General features: G+C 45.2%; 1 protein-coding gene across 5 annotated transcripts in view; it reads left to right on the top strand.

The window, feature by feature from the left end:
• GRHL2 (grainyhead like transcription factor 2) overlaps positions 1 to 20,427 on the top strand; it is a 158,023-nt gene that overhangs the window by 124,932 nt on the left and 12,664 nt on the right. For all 5 annotated transcript variants that reach the window (XM_032858572.1, XM_032858574.1, XM_032858569.1 and 2 more), the window contains 5 exons: positions 831 to 918; positions 1,364 to 1,503; positions 4,988 to 5,019; positions 16,391 to 16,485; positions 20,322 to 20,407. In XM_032858572.1, coding sequence (XP_032714463.1) covers positions 831 to 918; positions 1,364 to 1,503; positions 4,988 to 5,019; positions 16,391 to 16,485; positions 20,322 to 20,407 — 441 coding nt within the window. The remainder of the gene's footprint in view (positions 1 to 830; positions 919 to 1,363; positions 1,504 to 4,987; positions 5,020 to 16,390; positions 16,486 to 20,321; positions 20,408 to 20,427) is intronic.

Raw genomic sequence — 20,427 nt, 5'->3', positions numbered from 1 at the left:
TGAGAAGAGGAAAATGATTTGGCAAATTTGACACAGAAGAGTGACAATAATAAGAGTCAGGGAATCCTTGAAGGCCAAGAAGGAAAGAGATGTAAGGTGATAGTCGATTGGTTAAGTAGAGTGGGATCTGGCAGAAGAAACCAATGAAAAGGTCAGTACTAGGAACAGAGGAGCAAAAAAGAGGTGAAGAGACCAAGCTTTTTTCTACCTGGCTGAACAAGTCCATCTCCAAGCACTTATGAACACGTTAAAACAAAAACCAAAATCCTACTTGTATGTACGAAGCAATCATACATATTGTGTATTTCCTTAGGCCCTCCCTCATTTCCGCTACTGTAATGGTTTATGTAAAAGTTCCATGACAATGAGCAAAGGGAAAATTTTGTAGGGAATTCACATTCAACTTTAATGCTCTCTCTGTGCCTAGGAATGATGTTAACAGGCCAATGCGTTATCTTAATGACATTTTATTATAATCACTAAGGTTACTTAATCGACCTCACTGGGGTAGGAACCTGGGCCTGGTCTTTCTGTGCGAATTCAAGATCGAAGTTGTATATATAGGCAGGATTTCAAAACAGGGGGAAATAGGGAAGAAGTGGGATCACTCGGAGGTCGAAATGTAGTACAGACTAAGGATCTGTCTCAGCCTTCAGAATCTTGGCCTGACCTCCCTAGGGGCACAGAAATGGGGCTGCCTGCTCTCCCTTTACCCCTGCTTTGTTTCTTACAGAAACAAAGTTTCTGTACAGTTTCTACAGACTTGTCTATGGACGCTGTTTTTGCATGCGCTGATAACATAGCTGGCATTGTTTGCTTTTCCCTCTTAGGGAGCAGAAAGGAAAATCCGAGACGAAGAGAGGAAGCAGAACAGGAAGAAGGGGAAAGGCCAGGCCTCCCAAACCCAGTGCAACAACTGTGAGTGTTGCTGAGCGGGGGTGGGCTCTGGCCAGTCCATGTCCCCTCGGGGGGACAGGTGGGAAGAAGTGGGTGGTGGGCGAAATGATGGGTGTGTGAGGGATGGCCGGCTTTTCCCTAGCCGTGAAGACTGGGTGACTTGTCTCTGTGAAAAGCAAATGGGATCCCATGATCACAGATTGTTTGTGCTGGGAGGGACTTTGTAATATCACGGAGCCCAACATCTTCCTCCTCCAGACGAGGAATCTAGGCACGAGAGGCTCTATCTCCAGAGTGCTCGCCCAGAGCTCATGCGCTTTCTGTTGGTTTGGCAGTGGGAAATGGGGCGATTGTAAAATGTGTTCACATCTGTGGCTTTTGGAAAGCTTCAGAGGGGACAAGAGGGAACTCAGACTAGGGCTTACAGCTGAGAGCTGCTAGTCACACATAACCCTCTCACGTCCAGCCTCTGATGGGAAGTTGGCGGCGCTGCCTTTGCAGAAGAAGAGCGACATCACCTACTTCAAAACCATGCCCGACCTGCACTCACAGCCGGTGTTGTTCATACCCGATGTTCACTTCGCAAACCTGCAGAGGACAGGACAGGTAGGCTCTACCTGCTAACATCCACCTGCCCTCCCTTCCCGGGCCGGTGGAACCTTAAGACCGAATCACGTCGGGCAGTGTTGACCTTGAAAATAACCTTTGTACTCCCTGTGTTGTCTGAAAAGCCAGTCATTCCCTAAGAAAATGGATTTGTATAGAAAGGAATGTCTCAGGAGAGGAAACTGACTTCGTAAGGGGAAGAAGAGAGTGAGCTGATAGTGGTGAAGTGTTGACAAAGCAGTGAAAGCGGAAGAAAGTAAGGAGGCTGATAAACCTCGAGAAGTTTTGCGCTCTTTCGGGCTGTCCTTTGGTCCTGTGGAATTAGCCTGGTGCGACAGAGCTCCATCTAATGGTGGAAAGTTGAACTGCACCCAGAGCTTCAGAAAGTTGCCCAAGAGGAAAAATTTTTTGATTACATAAAACCATACCAACAGTTTTCCCCCTAGTAAATTAACAGTTCCCATTGAATACATAAATCACTCCACACCAAAAGAAAAACGAGATTGTAGACAAGCCTTTTTAAAAGTAATTCTTGTCTTCTGGTTATATATCTACAAGCAAAGTTAAAGAGCTAAAATTAAAATAACATAAACACCCAGTAATCAACTCAGTATGGTAGCTCAAGTTGATGAAATATTAGGTGTCCACTAAAAGTATAATTATGTAAATTATGTAGCAATATAGGAACTAGTTACAATAACATTTAGTGCAAGAAAAAATTAGCATACCCTTTTGTGTCTATACTGTGATTGTAGATATATATCTGAACTTGAATGTAACAAAAATTGTAACATTTGATGTTGTGATGGATGATTTTTTTCTTTCTTTAATATTTTTAGTATTATTTATTTTATGTGATAAATTAGAGTCGTAAAAAAAATGTACTTGCCTAGCATTAGCCTGATTTGTCCTTCAGTAAATCAGTTGGGTTTTAGTGAATCTTGTGTGGGTTAGCTTTCTTTTAAACTCAAAATCCTCCGAGGAAAAGTTTGTTTTGAGAAATGAGGCTTACTGACATACTCAAGTTTTTCTCCCATTCTGAATGTTCAGACCCTCAGTGGAATTGACCTTAGTTAGGAGAGGAAATCATTATTGGCTCAACTTGCTCTTTCTGAAGAATATATTGTCCGTCCCCGTGTTGTTGCATTATAGGTATGAAATAAAGCAGTTACACAAGCAAGGCTTCTTTGTTGCCGTTCATGTCAGAACATGGTTACAAAATACATCTAGTTTTTTTCTTAGAGTACATTCCACTAAAAACTAATTTAACAATCTCATCTTGTCTTACTTGTTTGATAGGAACAAGGTCACAAGGGAGAAAGAAGAATGTTAGGATTTATCAAGCTATGAGGGCCAGCACCTCATTTTAATTTATTTTTTTAATTCCCAAGAGTTTGGTGATTTGTTCATTTACCATCTTAGCGCCCTAGGATTTTATGAAGCTGGGTATCCGTACTTTCCAGAAGAAGGGATAATTCAAATTGTTCTTAATGTTTACTGTCATGATTCTGGCTTCGGCTCTGTGTCAAAGCTGACAGCCTGACCTGTTCTCTTGGCAATGTTTCCCTGAAATATACAAAGCTGTAAATAAATCTTCAGAGGAAAATTGACCAAATCTGTGAGTCTTCTGGCCTCACTTGGCCTCTCCATGTCCGACCTGGGTTCCTAGTCTGTGGCCAACTCCGAAGGAAAAGGTAGCCCGTATAGTTTATTAGGTTTTTCTGTTTATTTTTTAATTTTTTTATTTTACAGTTTATTGGTTTTAGCATTTGCAGAGCAGCTCACTCAGCACCCCCAGGTCATGGGCAAAGTTCAGTTCTGCAGTCTGGGGCCGCCCTGGCAGAGCCCTCAGGCTTCCCCTGTGCCCTTGGAGTCAGAGTGAAGGGGGTCAGTGAGGGAGCCTGCGGAAGCTCTGGGCAAGGAAGGAGCACAGTCAGCTGTGCTCTGGAACAATGCGAGAATAGTCCATGGTTGATCGACTTACTTGGTTGGCCCAAGGACAGGAGCACCTATACTGTGGCTCGTTGGGACTTAAAATCTGCCTTTTCTTTGAAGAGCTAGAAAGCAGGGAGATGGGTCCAGAGGCAGGAGGGAAGCCGACAGTGCCCTGATGTCAGAAGTGGGTGTGGGGAGGTGGCTCATTTTGACATGCAAGACAAGATCCAGCTGTGGCAGGTCAAGTCCCAGATGGTCACTGGGGAATGCCTTTAAAAACAGGAGCTTGGGAGAAATTGTGAGATACAGAGGCATCATCTTTCTGATTGGACTTCCTCAAGGCACCTGAACCCAAGGAGGACTTTGCTCTTCCCTCATACCCTCAAGAGCAGTCTTCCCTGTTGTAGGTTGTAAACCACCTTCCCCAAAACCACAGGCGTGCTTGATAAGAATTCAGGTTCCCAAGTTCCATTCCAAGTGTTTTGAATCAAAATCTCTGAAGAGGGTTCCATACTTTTCATTGTACTCTAAAGTTTGAGAAACACTCTCTAAAAATTAAATGCCCAAGGAGTCCCGGGCGGCCGGCTCTGTTATGCTGTGAAGTCAGGGAGTGACAGCATCCCAGGCACTGCCAGGAGCCTTTGAGAAGTACATCTGCACCGGCAGAGACTACTGAAGTTAAAATGTAAATGTCTGAGGCTAACTTGGGTCTCGCCCTTCACCGGAACAAAAATGATCCCGAAACACGTAGATGAAGCTCAAGAAAGGCCTGCAGTTCATGTTCATAATTGGGTCATGTGGACCTACGTGCATACCAGATCCCCTCTGGAGTTCTGTAGTTTCATAAAATAATAAGGATGCTTCATAATTTCTCTAAATCTGATTCTGCCTGCCACAGGGCTGACCACTGAAAGGAATCTGTTCTCAGAAGTCTTCTGGCCTGGAGCACCTCCTAGAGCTACATGGCCTTTCCCCAGCCTGAGGACAGTCGACTTTAAATGTCTGTGGTTGTGGAATGCCAGAAAGGACTAGGCCCTTTCGGGGAACCAACAGAGAGGCCTGGGGTTACTGCCGCACTGCCCTGGGACTCTGGCTCCCGTCTCTTCCCCAGAGCATAGTATCTGTAGTCAGCTCACCTCTGGACCCAATGGGATCGGCTACTCACAGGCCTTGCTCCAGAGCCTTTCTAAACAATGATTTGTAGATCCTGCTAAAGTAGATCTTTAATATCAAAAGCAAGGGCTGGCTTAGAACTGTAAGTAATCTGATCAGAATGACCTGAGCTAGAAATAATCAGATTTCCAATTTTGCTTCCTTAAAATCTAAGAAATAACCCTGGGGAGAATGTGGGGTTAAAGTTGTATTTCCTTGGACATGTGCGTGCGTGTGCGCACACACACACACACACACACACACACACAGCATCATGACACAGATTTGCCTATCGTCTTCTTTAAGACAGAGTGAGAGCCTAGGAAAGTCTGGATCATGTGATATATTTCCATTTCTTGCGTCTGACCTACAGTAAGTCTATTGTTTCTTCCCACAGGTATATTACAACACGGATGATGAACGAGAAGGGTAAGACACTCCGTCCTTTCGCCTTACGTCCAGAGTCAGTTCATGGCAGTAGAAATGGCTCTTGGAGCACAGGATAACCATGGACTTAGAGCTGAGAAATGAGAAAGGCTTGACCCTGGGGCTGTCTCAGAGGAAGGCTAGGGAAATGCTGTTCTCCTTCCAACCTTTCTTTATCTCTCTTCTTTCTGTGATCTCCCTTTGAATAACTAGCTATTTTTCTGAGTGACCCATCGCTTAGATTTTGCCTTTTCACCAGTAATCCAGTTACTGTCATCTCTGGCCCCAACACAAGATCAGGGTGAGCGTGGGGTGGGAGCCACGGAGACAGCTTGCCCTGCCTAGTCAGTAGTGCTCAGATCACCCATGTGAATCTCTTCAAGCCCTCACTGTGGGAGATGGCCCAGGGCTAGTGGCGAGGCTAGTGTGAATGAAGCTAGGGAGGCTGAGAACCTAGTCACCGTCCTTGGGATTGTCGGTAAGGAAGATTTTACAACGGGTCACTAAGGCTCCCAGGTGTCTTGCACATCGAGTTTCTGCATAGTGCTTTCTGTGCGTTTGCTCATTTTATACACTCCTGGAATTTTAGAAACAAAAGGGAATCTTCGAGGTCATTTAGCTGACCCTCTCTTCTAAGCAGTGTAACACAGTACCCCACATTTTTGATAGGGAGTCAGGCAGCTTCTACTTGGACACTCTCACTGAATGTAAGACAGCCCTGACTCCATTGGACAGTGGCAGCTCTCAGAAAGTTCGTTTGTTGAACTGATGTCTACCTTCACCCACTGACTCTAGTTCTGCTCTAGAGAAGCCCCATCCATTTCTCCTCTTTCAAACATAGTTTTACATCTCAACATCCCCACTCCAGGAGATACCACCAAATTTTTGAAAGTTTCCCTAGAATTGGCTCTCAGAAATAAACCATATGAGTTGGAGATTATATTGGGATAAATTCTTCTTGTGACCTGGACCCTTTTTCCTCTTAAAGCAACCTAGAACTACATTCATTTTTCAACATCCTATGTTATATTACATATATACCACTAAAATCTTGGTTTGCATTCTATCTGTGTAACTGAAGTCTCCAGATCATTTTATTCAGACTGTAGTCAAACCAGAGCTTCCCTGTGCTTATGCAATTAGTATAATTATTTCTAAAACATTTCTCGGTGAAATAAGTGGAGCAGATATTGCTGAGTTCATTTCCTAGAGCAGAGTTTGGTAAACTACAGCCTGAGGGCCAAGTCAACCCATCACCTGTTTTTGGAACAGTCCATAAACGTTGTTTTTTCCTTTTCTTTTTCTTTTTTAAGTAGGCTCCATGCCTAGAGTGGTGCCCAGGGCAGGGCTTGAACTCATGATGCTGAGATCAAGACCTGAACTGAGATCAAGAGTTGAACGCTTCACCAGCTGAGCCACCCAGGCACCCCATCTGCAAACATGTTTAAATGGTCAAAAAAAAAAAAAAATCCAAAAGAAGAATAATATTGTGTGACAAGTGAAAATTAAATGAGATTCAAGTGTCCCTAAAGTTTCATTGGAACAGAGCCATGTTAATTCCATTATGTCTTGTCTGTGGCTGCCTTCCTACTGCAACATCGGAGCTGACTAGTTGCAACAGAGACCTGTGTAGGCTGGAAAAGCCTAAATATTCACTAATCTGGCCCTTTACATAGGAAAAAGTGTGCCACCCTCTGGTGGGTAGAAAAGCTCAAAGGACTCAAAGAATTCCCCAGCTGGTTAAGTGCAGAACCTTGCCCAGCACCTGACCTCTAAATTCAGAGTTCTGAATTTTCTAAATACCTAATTAAATTGTTCTTTTTATCTTGGCACATAGGTAATAGATCCCCAGTGGCTGGAAGGAGCAGAAAGATTAGCACTATCCATTCTCATCTGTTACCTACTTTACCAGGGACCATGTGGCGTGATGGAAGGAACAGTGACTCTGAGCTTAGGAAGCCCATGTTCTACTTCAGGGCTGTGGCTTACCAACGTGAGGCTTTGGGCTAGCTCCTTGACCTTTGGCCTTCGGTTTCCTTAGCTGTAAAATGAGGCTTTCGGATGAGGTGACCTTCAAGGTCTCATCTAGCGCTCTACTTACTCTATTGTACTCTTCCCTTCTCCCGGAGAAGTTAGCCTCGTCCAGGAGAAGTACCTGAGACCTGAGTGCTGCCTCATGTGCACACCTCCCCTGGCACAGCCCACACGGCCCTTCCTAGCAAGCTGGCAACGTTTAGGTGGCCAATGACCTATTTCTAACTCGTCTGGCTTGGCCTCTCTATAGGAATTACCCTCTGCTGTTGCATAATCATGAGGCCTGAGGCCTGAGCCTCTGTCTCTCATTCGTCTAGTTAGAGTTCGGTTGAGCACGGTAGGTGGCCTTGGAGCCCCAGTGCTAGTACAGGGTTGGTACGTGGCCATTGTTATATGTAGAAGTAATAGTTAACATTCACTAGCTGTCTTGGCTAGGCACTGTCCTGAGTGCTTTGTATGCATCGTTGGGTTGAAGTCTCCCAAAATTCCCATGGGGAAGATGCTGTCATGGCCTCCACTTTATAATGAGCAGCAGAGCTTAGGACCGAGAAGCGTCCTAAGTCTGAGTCACGCAGCTGGCAGTGATAGAGGCACTAGGAACCCCGTCTAGTGGTGCTCCCCGTGGCCTGCTCTTAGTCATCAGGCCCTGTCACCTCCCTCTCTTAATTCTTGATCCGTGGCTGCCAGGGAGGCCCAGAGAGAGGCCCCGACCCCCATTGTGATTGCTTTCCGGTCTTGACCAAGGCACACCCTTGGCTCACCCTTTGGAGTGCAGGACCCAGACTGTGACAAGCCCAGGTAAGGGTACCTGGAAGAGGGGGCCAGTGCTCTGAGCCCCGAGGAGTGCCACCACCCTGGCACTCACAGAGCCTCTGTCACAGCTGTATCTGGCCAGTTCAGTGCTCCCTGCCAAGCAAGAGCCATTAGTATGACAGCATCTTGTTAAGAGCTGGGAAGCCGCATTCGCTCAACCACAGTCAGAGGAGGTAGCACAGTGAGGCCCACCACTCCCTACCTCAGCTGCTCAGAGGCCCCCGTGGTACGAAGACACAGGCTTGTTCACAAGCACAGCCCGGGGCCTCCAGTGCCAGCAAAGTTGGGTGTGATTAAAGCAGGAAAGTAGAGGAAACACAGATGAGGTGGGAGGGGGAGCCATCATCAGGCACGTGCCCAAACGGACAAAAAGGGGAACACCTGTTTGCTTCTGCCTCTCTGATGATAAAGTGAGTATGGGGAGGGTCACTTCTGGTGCTGAGTTTGGGCATCAGTAGAGCCCATGCAGGTTTGTTTCCTAGGCAGGGGATCCGAGTTAGATGCAAAGGTTCTGGACAGCGCTTCTCAGCAGCAGGCCTCTTGCTGCAGTTTGGAAGCAGCTGGGAGTTGAATAATAACTCACATAGGGGTAGCACCCCCAGGGATTTTGATTTCATTGACATGGGGTGCAGCTTAGGTAGGGAGACCTTTCCAGAGTCCCCAGGTGATCCTGATGCCCGGCAGTGTGTGTGAGGTTCTCTGCCCTGGAGCCAGCCAGCCGTGATCTGAATCAGACCGTTACAAGCTCCATAACTTAGTATAACGACTTTGTGCAGTCTCATCTAAAAATAGCAAATGATAATACCTAGTTGGTAGTCTGTCGAATGTCCTAGCATGTGGGAGAGGCTTTCAAGGGGGGAAAAAAATCATGGCTGTTATTATTGTGGCTAAGGTTCCTTTTCAAGCCCCCAATAAATGATACTTAACTGAGAAATGGAAGAGAGGAGGAGGAAGAAGAATGGAAAGAACAAACCAGACAGGAAGAATTTTCTGTGGAATATGGGCTCTTAACCAGGGATCCATGAATCCCTGGGTTTTTTTATGGGGAAGAGGAAGGGCTTTAAACCCCTTGAAATCATATGCAAATTGCTATGCAAATGTCACACATGGTGGAAAATGCTGTTCTAGTCCATTACTTCAGGGGATCTGGTCCCCATGCCCATCTGACCTCTAGTTCCTGGAAAACCCTTCTTATCTTAATCTCTTGCTCAGTTGTCCCCACAGAGGGGCCCCCCATTCCAGCTTACAGTTGGGTCCCTTCAAGTCCAGCACCTTTGTAGATTTCACACTGCATTTGGGGCACAGGGACCCTTGGCAAGTGTGTCTGGAGGACAGTGGTTTTCCTCCAAGAATCTGCCATCACCATGGTGCTGATTGGAATCCTCAGACCACAGTCCTCTCCAAAAATTTCTCTTATCCCCTTGCTTCTTCTCAAAGGCACACCACCTTGGGGCTGCATTGTAGTATCTCCTCAAAAGCTGAAACTTCAGGAGAAGGAAAAGGTTGGGCAGGGCAACCACCACCCTGTGGATTGGTCCCATACCAGCTCAGGGAGAGAGCTGCCCAGGATGACATCACTCATCTTGCTGAAGGATGCCAGTAGAGGGCCCTGCCATTCCTCTTGCAGGAGGGAGAGTCCTGTAGATATTGCCAGACCAAACCATGAGCCTGGTTACAGTGTTGCTGAGAAGAGCCAGTTCTGGTGCTCATCTACCATGGAAGCAAACACTTTGGCTAAAGTTCAGTACCCTTGGAGAAGTTAGAGATTATTAACCAATCACCAGTGAGTGCATTTAATCAACATAATATTAAATCTAAAAAGTCATCACGCTGTGTTCATCTGCACAAAATAAAAGTCTTCTAGCATTCTAACTACTTCTTTTAAAGGAACACTTTCACAGAGCTCCAAGTGCTTTGCTTTGATAAGGTTCTCAGGGATGCTAAGCAAACTACGAAATCATAGCAAGGTATACTGGGCTCACAAGGTGGTTAAAAATAAAGGACAACTCCCCCCAGTTTCCCAAGGAAGAGCTGAAAACATAAATTAAAGCTTTAGGGCCAATTTGAATCATTAAACCATTATGGATATTGCCAAAAGAATCAATGATTTACTGGTACTTGCTTTGTTCATTTAATTAACCTACATTTAAAGAGTAACGTAATTTAGAAATGTCTGTTACATTTTATGAAACACTTTTTTTTCCCGAGTTCTTTACAATTCATCTTTGATATAGGGTCTTTTTCATCACTAAAATTAAATGTATTGTGTCATCTCACACTATTTATCAGGGGAATTCTTTCCCACTACTGTCAAAATAGAGATACAACACTTTTTAAATCCTTATCTTCAAGACTGTCCTCAGAAATTTTATCCCAAGCCACAGATACTGATTCTTATAACATAGAAATAGCTACACAAGTGTCTGCCACAAATCTGCCTCCCACTTTCAATTGTTTTTAATTAAATTTTTATTTCATGATAATAGATCCATATGCCATTGTTAAGAAGCCCACCCCCTTTTTGACTGATATATTTTTATTTTTTACTGTTAAGCATTGCATTTAAAAATCCACCCAGTAATTCTCAAATCTGCATCAGATAAGCAAGGGAGGTTTTAAAAAATATGTAAATTATTTTTATCAGTTTCTTACATTCATACCAGTTGTTCTTGCTTGTATACTAGTTTGCTCTTTTGCAAACTGGAAGATTTGAACTAAAGACTCCTTTCATAAATTTAACCCATATTAACTCTTTCCGCTGCTCTTCATTTCTTCCTTGACTTTCCTGTTTTTCCTTGGGATTTTTTTTTTCCTGCTTCCTGAAGAACTCTGTTTGACATTTTTGTTGCTCTTGTTGTTGTGGAACTTTTGGCAAAGAAATCTCTCATAGCGTTTTTTTATTCTAAATGCTTTTATTTAATGGTCAGTTTTGTAGGTTATTCTTGCTAAATACCAAATTCCAGGTTGTCAATTACTTTCTTTCAGTTTTGGTTTCCATCATTACTGTGGAGAAATCGTGTATCTGTCTTATTGTCACTGTTTCAAATGTGATTGCCCATCCTTCCTCCCTCCTTTCCTTCTTTCCTTCCTTCCTTTCTTCCTTTCTCCCTCCTTTCCTTCCTTCCTTCCTTTCTTCTTCCTTCCCTCCCTTCCTCCTTCCCTTCCTTCCTTTCTTCCTTCCCTCCCTCCCTCCCTCTCTCCTTCCCTTTCTTATTGTTTGAGATGACTGCTTTAAAATGTTTTCCTTTCTTTTAGTTTTTCAGAATTTTTATTAAGATGTTCCTACATGTAGGTTTCCTTTAATTTTTTCCTGCTTGGTATCTTATAGCACCTACTGAATCTGTGGGTTGATGTCTTTCATTAGTTTGGGAACAATATCAGCTATTATCTCTTCAAACAGTGCTTCTTAAGTGTTCTCTCTCTGCACTCCTTTGAGATTTGAAATGTATATTAGAATGTTTTATTGTGTCCCTGTGTTTTTTATGTGCTTTTCTGAAACGTACATCTTCTTCGCTCACCCTTTGTCAGCCTGGATATTTTCTATTGATCTAATGAGTTCTTAATTTCAGTTATCATACTTTTTAGTTCTAGGGTTTACACTTAATTGGTTTATTTATTTTACTAGATTCCAGCTCTATATGTCTTGACACTTGTATTCATGAACACAATGACAATTATTTTTAAGTTCACATCTGGTAACTCACTAAGTGTGTTTTCTGTGGGCCTGTTTCTATCGCCTGGTTTTCTCTTGGTCCTGTTTATTAGTATATTTAATAAGCGTTAGTTGAATGGTGAACAATGTATATAAAGATTATGGAAGATCTAGCTGACCATGTTTTTGTCTTATGAAGGTTTTCCCTGTCCTCTGGTGTGCAGTCTGAATGAATGCAAATTATTACTCCATTTGGGACAGAACTGACCTTCTGCTAGGTTGCAATTTGTATTAGCCTCAAACTACTTCATCCTAACCCCTAGACTAGCTCTGATGGACTTTCTCTGGGCCCTCTTCCTTGGTGGGATCTGAAATCTGATTTTTGTCTCTTTCACACAGGGAGACTACTAAAACCTCCTCTATGATTTTCAAGGACTTTCTGTTTAATTTCTTAGGTTCTTGTCCTCTACAGTTTAGGGGCTTGGCAGGTATCTCAAAAGGAAGACTGCATTGTCTGATTTGCTTCTCTGTGCTTGCTTACTCTCTGGAAGTTTTTCCATAAGTCCTAGATGCCTTTGCAGCCCCAAACACCAATTTCTATTTCTCTAACGCTGTAAGATTACAAGAAGCTGTGCAAACATTTTAATCCTTGCATATGGGCCTCAGCTGGGGTTCTCACCTTCTGTTCCCTGTCAAGAACTGGCAGATGCTCTTGAGGGGACAGTGGCTCACTGACGACCAGCTCATCTCTCTGCATTCCCTTCCCTGAGACCTAGGCTTCTCCAGCCCTGACTGCCCCATCAGCAGTCTCCACTACTTTCAAGAGGTCTTCTGTCTGCTGTTTAATTTTGTAGTTTTCACATTGTTCTTGGCTAGAACATTGGCTTACCACCAGCTGCATGTCATCAGGACCAGAAATACCTGTATTTCCTCTTCAGACGACCCTACTGGGGCCTACTAACCTCATCATTTATTACTTGGCATTTTTGAGCTCTTAACTGTAGTAATCGTTACTAAATCTAGGTGTGGCTTTTGTTTGTTTTGCTCATTCTGCTAGATGAGTTCTATCAATACCCCAGATTAGTGTTGATTAAAGTCATTTTGGGATGATTACCCAAAGAGTAATTTGTTACTGAAATTAATTGAGATCCTACTCCATACTGTGAGGGACCTTGTAAGACTTGAACACAAGAGAGTCTCCTCTTTTCTGAGGCTAATAGGGGAGGAAGCTCACTTTATTTGGGGGCATACATGGTAATTGGCACATGTAGATGTGAAATAGACAAACTGTGTCTCCATGGTGCCTGCAGCTTGTTTTTGCACCTTACTTCGGTGCCTCAGCACTTGGCATGAATGGCTAGAGCAGCTCAGCCTGGTGGGTATGGCCAGAGACCCAGGCTTTAGATCCGAACACCTTAGCAGTTCTTTGTTTATATCTCAGGGACTCTCTTTCCCTGAGACTGACCCCACAAGGCAATGGCTTCATATGCTGCTGAACCCGGAGTCACCCCAATATTAGCCACATATGTGCCAGTGAGACAGAGATTGACGTCAGAGAAAGCGCCTTCTCCTGGTTCTCCAGTCCATCAGTGGTACAGCGCAGCGTAATTGGACAGGACATGGGGAGACCTGAAAAATTTGTGTTCTTTTCATCTATCAAATGGGTCTGTCATACCTGCTCCTCTTTTCTTGCTTTGCTTTGAAAATAAATGAAACCTTTAAATCAGACCACACAAACTTATTGACTCCTGCTAGTTTTATAGGTTGGAAATCGTGAAAAAGCATTTTTTGAACTCCCAAGAGAAGTGTGGTTTATCCAAGATGTTATTTTAATGGCAGAGTTTGTCATGACTCAGAATGGGGTGCTATCAAAAGCCAGCAGGACTGGAAGAATATAAATAAATGTTGCTTGGTGAGAAAAGGAAAATCACCAGTTTAGGAACCCTCACACAGCATGAGAGCATGTCTGGTGATATTTCAGGCTATTTACCTGCTATTAACCTACTGGTTGCCAGCAGTTGTGTGAATTGATTTTTAATCTTCTGCTCCCAAGGTCATGGTCATCCCATTTCCAAGACGCAATGGAATAACATGACCTGCTTTTATGATAAGGTAGTGAGGTGAAAACACAGGGAACAGTGCCCTAACAACTTATTACCACTGTGAACTGGGACTTGAGTTTGAGTTTTCTCTCTAGTTATTTTCACAGTTTGACTTACTTGGGAATAAAAGAGAATGCTGATTCCTTTTTTTTTTTTTTTTAAAGATTTTATTTATTTATTTGACAGACAGAGATCACAAGTAGGCAGAGAGGCAGGCGAGAGAGAGGAGGAAGCAGGCTCTCTGCTTAGCAGAGAGCCTGATGTGGGGCTCCATCCCAGGACCCTAGGATCATGACCTGAGCCGAAGGCAGAGGCTTTAACCCACTGAGCCACCCAGGCACTCCGAGAATGCTGATTCTTAATATCATTTCTCATACCCTCACATCATCATGTCAGATTTCCTGAGCACCTTTATCATGAGGTTGTCCCTCAAAGCTGCATTCTCTAAACAGCCTATCTTACTTGTTAGCCACATCACCCTACCTACCCTTGCACACACTGAGCCTGACTTTGGTTTTCACTAAAATAGGGATAAGATTAACCATTGCCCTGGCTGGCTCACATGGTGTTCCTGAGACCTCAGTGACCAAGAAGATTTCAAGGACTTTATAAAATGTGAAGTCTTTTTAAAAAACTGAGAGACCTCTTCAGAGCACTAGGCATATGAGATGAGAAATTAAAGCATTGTTGGTTTAATAATTTAATAATATTTAATATTTATTATAATATTTATATTATATAAAAATATATGTTATGTTTATATAAATTTATATTTATATATTATATAAATTTATATATTATGTATTTGGAATAATAAAATTTATAATTTATAAAATAATAAAATAAAAATTATATATACTATATATTTATATTTATATTATGTTTATGATATATTAAACATTTAATATTTAATAATTTAATAGATTTAATAGAAATACTTTCTGGACCGTCCATAGTTCTGCACCTTCTGCTCTTTGTACCACTGGACCCCACCACTAGCTTGACTTGAGAATTGACAAATAGCTTCTTCATGACAATGATGCCAGTGGGGAATTGTCTTTGTAGTGGGGTTTTGTACTCTCTTGGAAGCGTCTCAGCTTCTCATTCAGGAAGCTTTTCCAACATGGGTCCTTCAATTGCACCAAAGTGCACTCTTTGCTCTCTGAGGGTCCAGGGAAACTTTGGCATCTTTCAAGCTCTCTGCCATACTTACTCTTATCCATATCTTGCTTTCTCTGATCTCTCCACCTTTATTGTCACTGTCATCGTCCTCTCTAACACTTCGGTAGCACTTACCGTATATCCAGCAATGGTGTCAAATTTATTTAATTCTTTTAACAGTCTCCTTTTAAAGACAAGGGATCTGAAGCTCATGGCAGTTGAGGAACTTGTCTGTGTTCCCATAGCTGGTAAATTGTAAAGCAGGGGTTTAAACCAAAGATGTCTGGACCCAGAGTTCATGTCTTAATAATTCTGTTGAACTGCCTGTCTGGCACTGCTTCCTATGCCTAGTTCCAAGAATCTCCAAAGAGAGAAAAAAATTTCCGAAAACCTGGCAACTCCCTTGAGGGCTTGAAGAATGACAAGACTCCGTGAGCATTTTCTTCATATCTAAGCCAGTTCTGGCTGCTCTAGTAAAACACCACAGACAGGGGTGCTTACACAACAGAAATGTATTTCTCAGAGTTCTGGAGGCTGGAAGTATGAGATCAGGTGCCCTTATGGTCGGTGTCTCGTGAGAACCCTCTTCTGGCTTGCAGATGGCCGTCTTCTCACTCTGTCTCACAAGGCAGTCCTTTCTTCTTGGGCTGTTAATCCCATCATGGTGGCTGCACCTTCCTGTCCTAATTACCTTTCAAAGGCCTCACCCCTGAATGACATCTTACTGGAGAGTGTGTTTCAACATATGAATTTGGGAAGATACATACATGGCAGGCCACAACACTCAGCACCAATGACTTCTCTTCAGTGGTAGTCTGTGCTTCCTATTTCTGTTCCTCCCCAGGACTCCTCCCCTTCCTCGGAGGAGGGTACTTCCCTAGAGTACCCAGAATGGACAGGAACTTCCGGAGGAAATGCAAAACCACCAGCACTGGCTCCTGCGGGGACATGTGGGGACTCAGCACCATATGGGGGTCCGGGAGATACTGAGACCCCCCCCCCATCCCAAGGAGGAGGGAGGGGCTGGGTGGTCGAGGTCTGAGTGTCTGGGGGAACTCCCACCACTGCAGTCTTGTTTGCTCCAACCAGATGGAGCCATAGGACAGCAGGAAGTCAGGGCAGCCTCAGAACTGAGAACCAGCCTGGGAAACCCGTCCCATTGCCGGCCGCCCCCGCTGTGCTCTTCACGGGCTGGCAAGAGAGTGTGGGACACTCAGGCCCTAGCTCAGTGGGAGGAGCTCATAATTTGGAGATCACACAGACCACGTTCACTCCTGCTATCCCCATCCCGGCCCTGATCTTTGGAGTAGGAAGGGGGTTAGGGGCAGGACAGGGCACGTAAAACCCAGGGGTCTCATCTTAGTGGATCCATATGCAGTAATGGGCAGTATGTCCTTGGTTCATGCCCTAAAGATATTGGCGTGTGTGTCCTGCCCCTGACAGGGATGACTTGCAACCTGCAGGGGAGAGGAAGGAGGTTGCTGAGTGGATCCAGCTGTAGAGAACTAGGGATGGTACAAACAAAGGAAAAAGACAGAGCCAGACATGTACATGAACCTTTCTTGTGACTCCCTGCCTGCTTTACTAATCAATTTCTGCTCATCTTTTCTAGCAGCAGTGTCCTTGTTAAACGGATGTTCAGGCCCATGGAAGAGGAATTTGGACCAGCACCTTCTAAGCAGCTGAAAGAAGAAGGGATGAAGCGAGGTATTTCCCCTCTGGCTTTACAGGGTTACCCAGCCTCCCATCACGAACGGGGATGGGGGGGGTGATTCACACAGAAGCCTGTGCAGCCCAGCCCAGACCCCGTGGTTCACGGCTGGCCTGGGATTGGTTACTGACGCAGGAACGCCACAGTCGGCCCCTTCACTTCCGGCCCTGTCCTTTGAAGCACCTTAAGCAAACATTTATTCTTTCTGGGCACTGTTCTTTCCTTTGCCTTGGGAGAAAGCTGCCGAAGGTACTGATGAGCCAGCAGTGAGGTCCAAGGTCAGGAAGAAGCTTTTGCTGCACATGAGACAGTACTGTCTCTGAGGCAGTAGCGGCTGAGAATCGTTCCAGAGATGCAAACAGATAAAGGAGCTTGTTTCCTGACATCACAACTTCTTCACTTTCTTCACTTTCTCTCAGGCAAGGGTCTTATCACTTCATCAAGAGAGTAAGAGAGGAAGTCAGTGTGGGACAGTGTTTCGTTCTGCCTTTCGATACTGTACGTGACTCGCTGTCCTTCCTTGGAGGATGAGGAGCATGTGGGGAATGGCCATTTCCCCTCCTGTCCTGTGGCCAACGCCAAGAGCTTCCAGAGATCTTAGACTTCCCATGCTGGACTTCCAGTGAGTCAGGCTACCCTGTTAAATATGGTCTCCATCCACACAGACTTGACTTTTTTTTTTTTTTTTTTACTGAGAAATTATATTTCTTTTTGCTTGTTGTAATGGGATTTGCATAATGGTCAAGAGCATCCCCTCTGTAGCCTTCCTTAGCTCTCCAGAGTGGTACGACCTTGGGGAGACCCTCCGCTCCTTCGAGTCCTCGTTGTAAAAACAGGGATGATGAGAGTACGTACCTGTGGAGTTGCTGTGAGGACTGATGGAGTTCAGTGTATGTTGAACACGTCCCCCGGGTGCCTTCCACACAGAAAGCACTCTGTTCACTATTTCAGCTGTGACTTTTATTAGGTCTGGATCTAGTTACGTCCGTTCATTGTGAATAAGCAATTAGTGTTTCAAAATGGAAAGAGCATAAATACCTGGGTGGTGTTAATTACATTAGCAACATTTAAACCTTTTGAAAATTGGTTTCACAGTCTTCCCATCAAATATTCAGGTGCATTTCAGGCTTCGTTCTTGCATGCTTTTTCTATCACCTACTTTAGAACGAAGGAAGAATTATATGGAAATCAGGAATCACACAGGCAAAAGTAATTGTAGCTTGCATCCATATTTAGTGCATGCTGGCTAGCCCAAAGGTTGTGTTTTCCAGGTTATTTTGAGATTGTGAAGTCAGTATAAAAATTGCCCCTGGGAATTCTATTGGGCTGTGACAAAAAACAAGTCTACTGCCTTTGAAACATCTAAATCACAGAGACACACGAGGGCGCTGCAAGCTACCGGGGCTGAGCACGTGGTCTCCTGGGTGTGGCTTTCCTTTGGAAAAGGACAGTGGAGTTACTGAGCCCCTTGCCTGGAGCTCCCAGTCAGAGCTGGTCCTTGCCAGAACAAGAGGGATCAGGGTCACTGATGGTTCCCATTGTTTATTTCTTAGAAGTTCTCCAGGAGAGAAAATGATCATAGTTATCACCAAAGCTGTCCTTTGCTCTGCCTTTGTAGCCACTTCCCTGGTTGGCTCTGTGGGAGTTACTGGGAGCCTGCCCCTGCGGCTGTCTGCCTTTGCCCTAACGTCTGGGGTGCATGCTGGCCACCATCGCTGCAGTGGCCACTGTGAGCAGATGGATGCTTGTGCGCGCGCCGCCACAGCCCCATGGTTACCACAGCTGCTGCCCAGAGCAAGCTGGGGAGGTGCTCTGTGAGCCCAGCGGGGGCGAGGGGGCACCACCCTGCCAGGCTCTCTGCCACAGGCCACTAGGGTGCCTCTAGCCCCTTCCCCCGACACCTGTAGCAAGGGTGTCAGCCATATCATTTCAAAGACAAAGAGTTTAAAAGAAAAAAAAATCTGTAAATCCAATGGAAGTACTCATTTTAACAGAATATGTTTGGGGTTCCCTTAGGGTCAGCCTGCTGGAAGTGACATTTTTCCTTTGGGGCTTGTGGGGAGAACCTATAGAATGTTCACTGTGACAGCCACCCCTCTTCTCAATCTAATTGTCCTCATCTAGTTGTAACTGAGGTCCTCTGGTCTAATTGTTCCTCGTTATGCCACTGACCTTGAGACCTCTTATAATGCGAGTAGGCCATTGGATCGTTCGAGCTAAAATGAAGATTAGAAATATTCCTCTAAATTTTGAAATCTTTGGAGACACTTTCAACCTGTTTATTAAATTGGTAGTTTATTTTTATACTTGGTAAAGAGAAGAAACTTTGCAATACTTCAGGGTTTTTTTTTTTTTCTCTTTTGTGTCATACACAAACTGAACATCTCTTGCCTGCAGAGAGAAAATGTAGGCAGAGCCCCCGTGCACCCGCGTAGACTTGGCCTTCATGAAGCAGGCAGCATTATCGAGGTCCCTAGGGCCTGGGGAAGAGTGAGGGAAGGGGCAGGAGTTTGGGTTAGAGCTGGTTTCGGTTTCCATCTCTGACTTCTTTCAGCTTGGTGGTAACCATGGCTCCATTGGTACCTGACTGTGGTTGGAAGCTCAGCAGGGTTCCTTGGCTGCACACTCTTCCTGTAGTAGCCAGGCAGAGGGGGCTGCAGCCCTGGCGCTTTTCTTTTCCTCTGCAGTTAGAACCAGAAGCCACATCATTGAAGGAGGGAGAAACTGCAGTCCACTCAGGGGGCTGGAGGGTCTCATGTGAATGGCAGTTTCTGGGAGCTAAGCCTCGTGCAGTTGCTGTAAGGAAGGGTATCCACTGAGAGTGTCTTCTCCTCTCTCGTGGTGTCTGGGGCCACTACCATCTCTCCTAGTCTATTCATCATCAACTTGAGACTGTTAAGTTAGAGACGGTTACATTACAGAGAAGTGAGCACAAAGCCACATTCCCCTTCGCAGAGGGCACAAGAGCCACGCCAGGTGCCTCATAATGGCGTCCGAGATGGAGGAGCGGGCTTGCTGTGTGCTGGGCACGGTGCTGAGTGCGCCACGTGGATGCTGTTCATTTAACCGCTGCACAAGGCTGTGAGGTAGATGATGACATTCCCCTGTGGTCCGGGGAAGACCAGCACTTGGAGAGGTTTAAGGAAGCAGGGTCCCACAGCCGGCTGAACTAGGGTCAAGGTCAGGCCGGTTGTACTCGGGGTGCTGGGCTTCTCCCTCCCGGGCCTGGGCATGGTTGGTCTGTCTGCCTGGAGTTGCCTTCCCTGTCTTCTCTCCCCACGTCCGTGAAAAGCTCAGGCCCCTGTAAGCACTCTCTCACGTCTTTTTCCTTCTGAACTCGTCCAGCCCCGTCCGGCTGTCTGTCTATTCGAGGAATGCCTGCCTCTCTAAGGGACGACGAATTCCTTAAGGTCAGACCATGTCTTAATTCACTGCTGCAACCTCAGCTACCGGCACGCAGCCTGATGGGTGTTTGGCAATATTTGTTGAACGATCCAATGAATAGGTAGAAGACAGAGGTCACAGAAAGAGATGTCCTAAGGAGATAATGGGCCCGCCTTGAGCAATTCCAATGTGAACAGTGTGGGAAGGCGTCACAGTCCGCTCGGTGTGACACACTTGTCCCTTCACTCCCTCGAAGCACCCTTAAGCCCTTGGCTGCGTGTCAGCTGTGGAGGGGTGGCAGTCACCCTTGGTGGGGTCGTCTGGGTCATCTGGGCTCCACAACCTCGCAGATACTGTCCACCTCTGACATGTGTGTGACAGGAAGCGGCCTGGCAGCGGTCGTCCGCGTGGGCTCCTCGGTCACGCCTCCCCTCTGCTTCTCTTCCAGTGCTGTTGTACGTGCGGAAGGAGACGGACGATGTGTTCGACGCTTTGATGTTGAAATCACCTACAGTGAAGGGCCTGATGGAAGCGGTAAGCTGCTGGGCCTTTCA

Source organism: Lontra canadensis, unplaced genomic scaffold, assembly GCF_010015895.1.
Source record: "Lontra canadensis isolate GAN:19392208 unplaced genomic scaffold, GSC_riverotter_1.0 scaffold15, whole genome shotgun sequence".
In the NCBI taxonomy this organism is placed as follows: domain Eukaryota; kingdom Metazoa; phylum Chordata; class Mammalia; order Carnivora; family Mustelidae; genus Lontra; species Lontra canadensis.
This window is presented reverse-complemented; position numbering and strand designations above follow the sequence as displayed.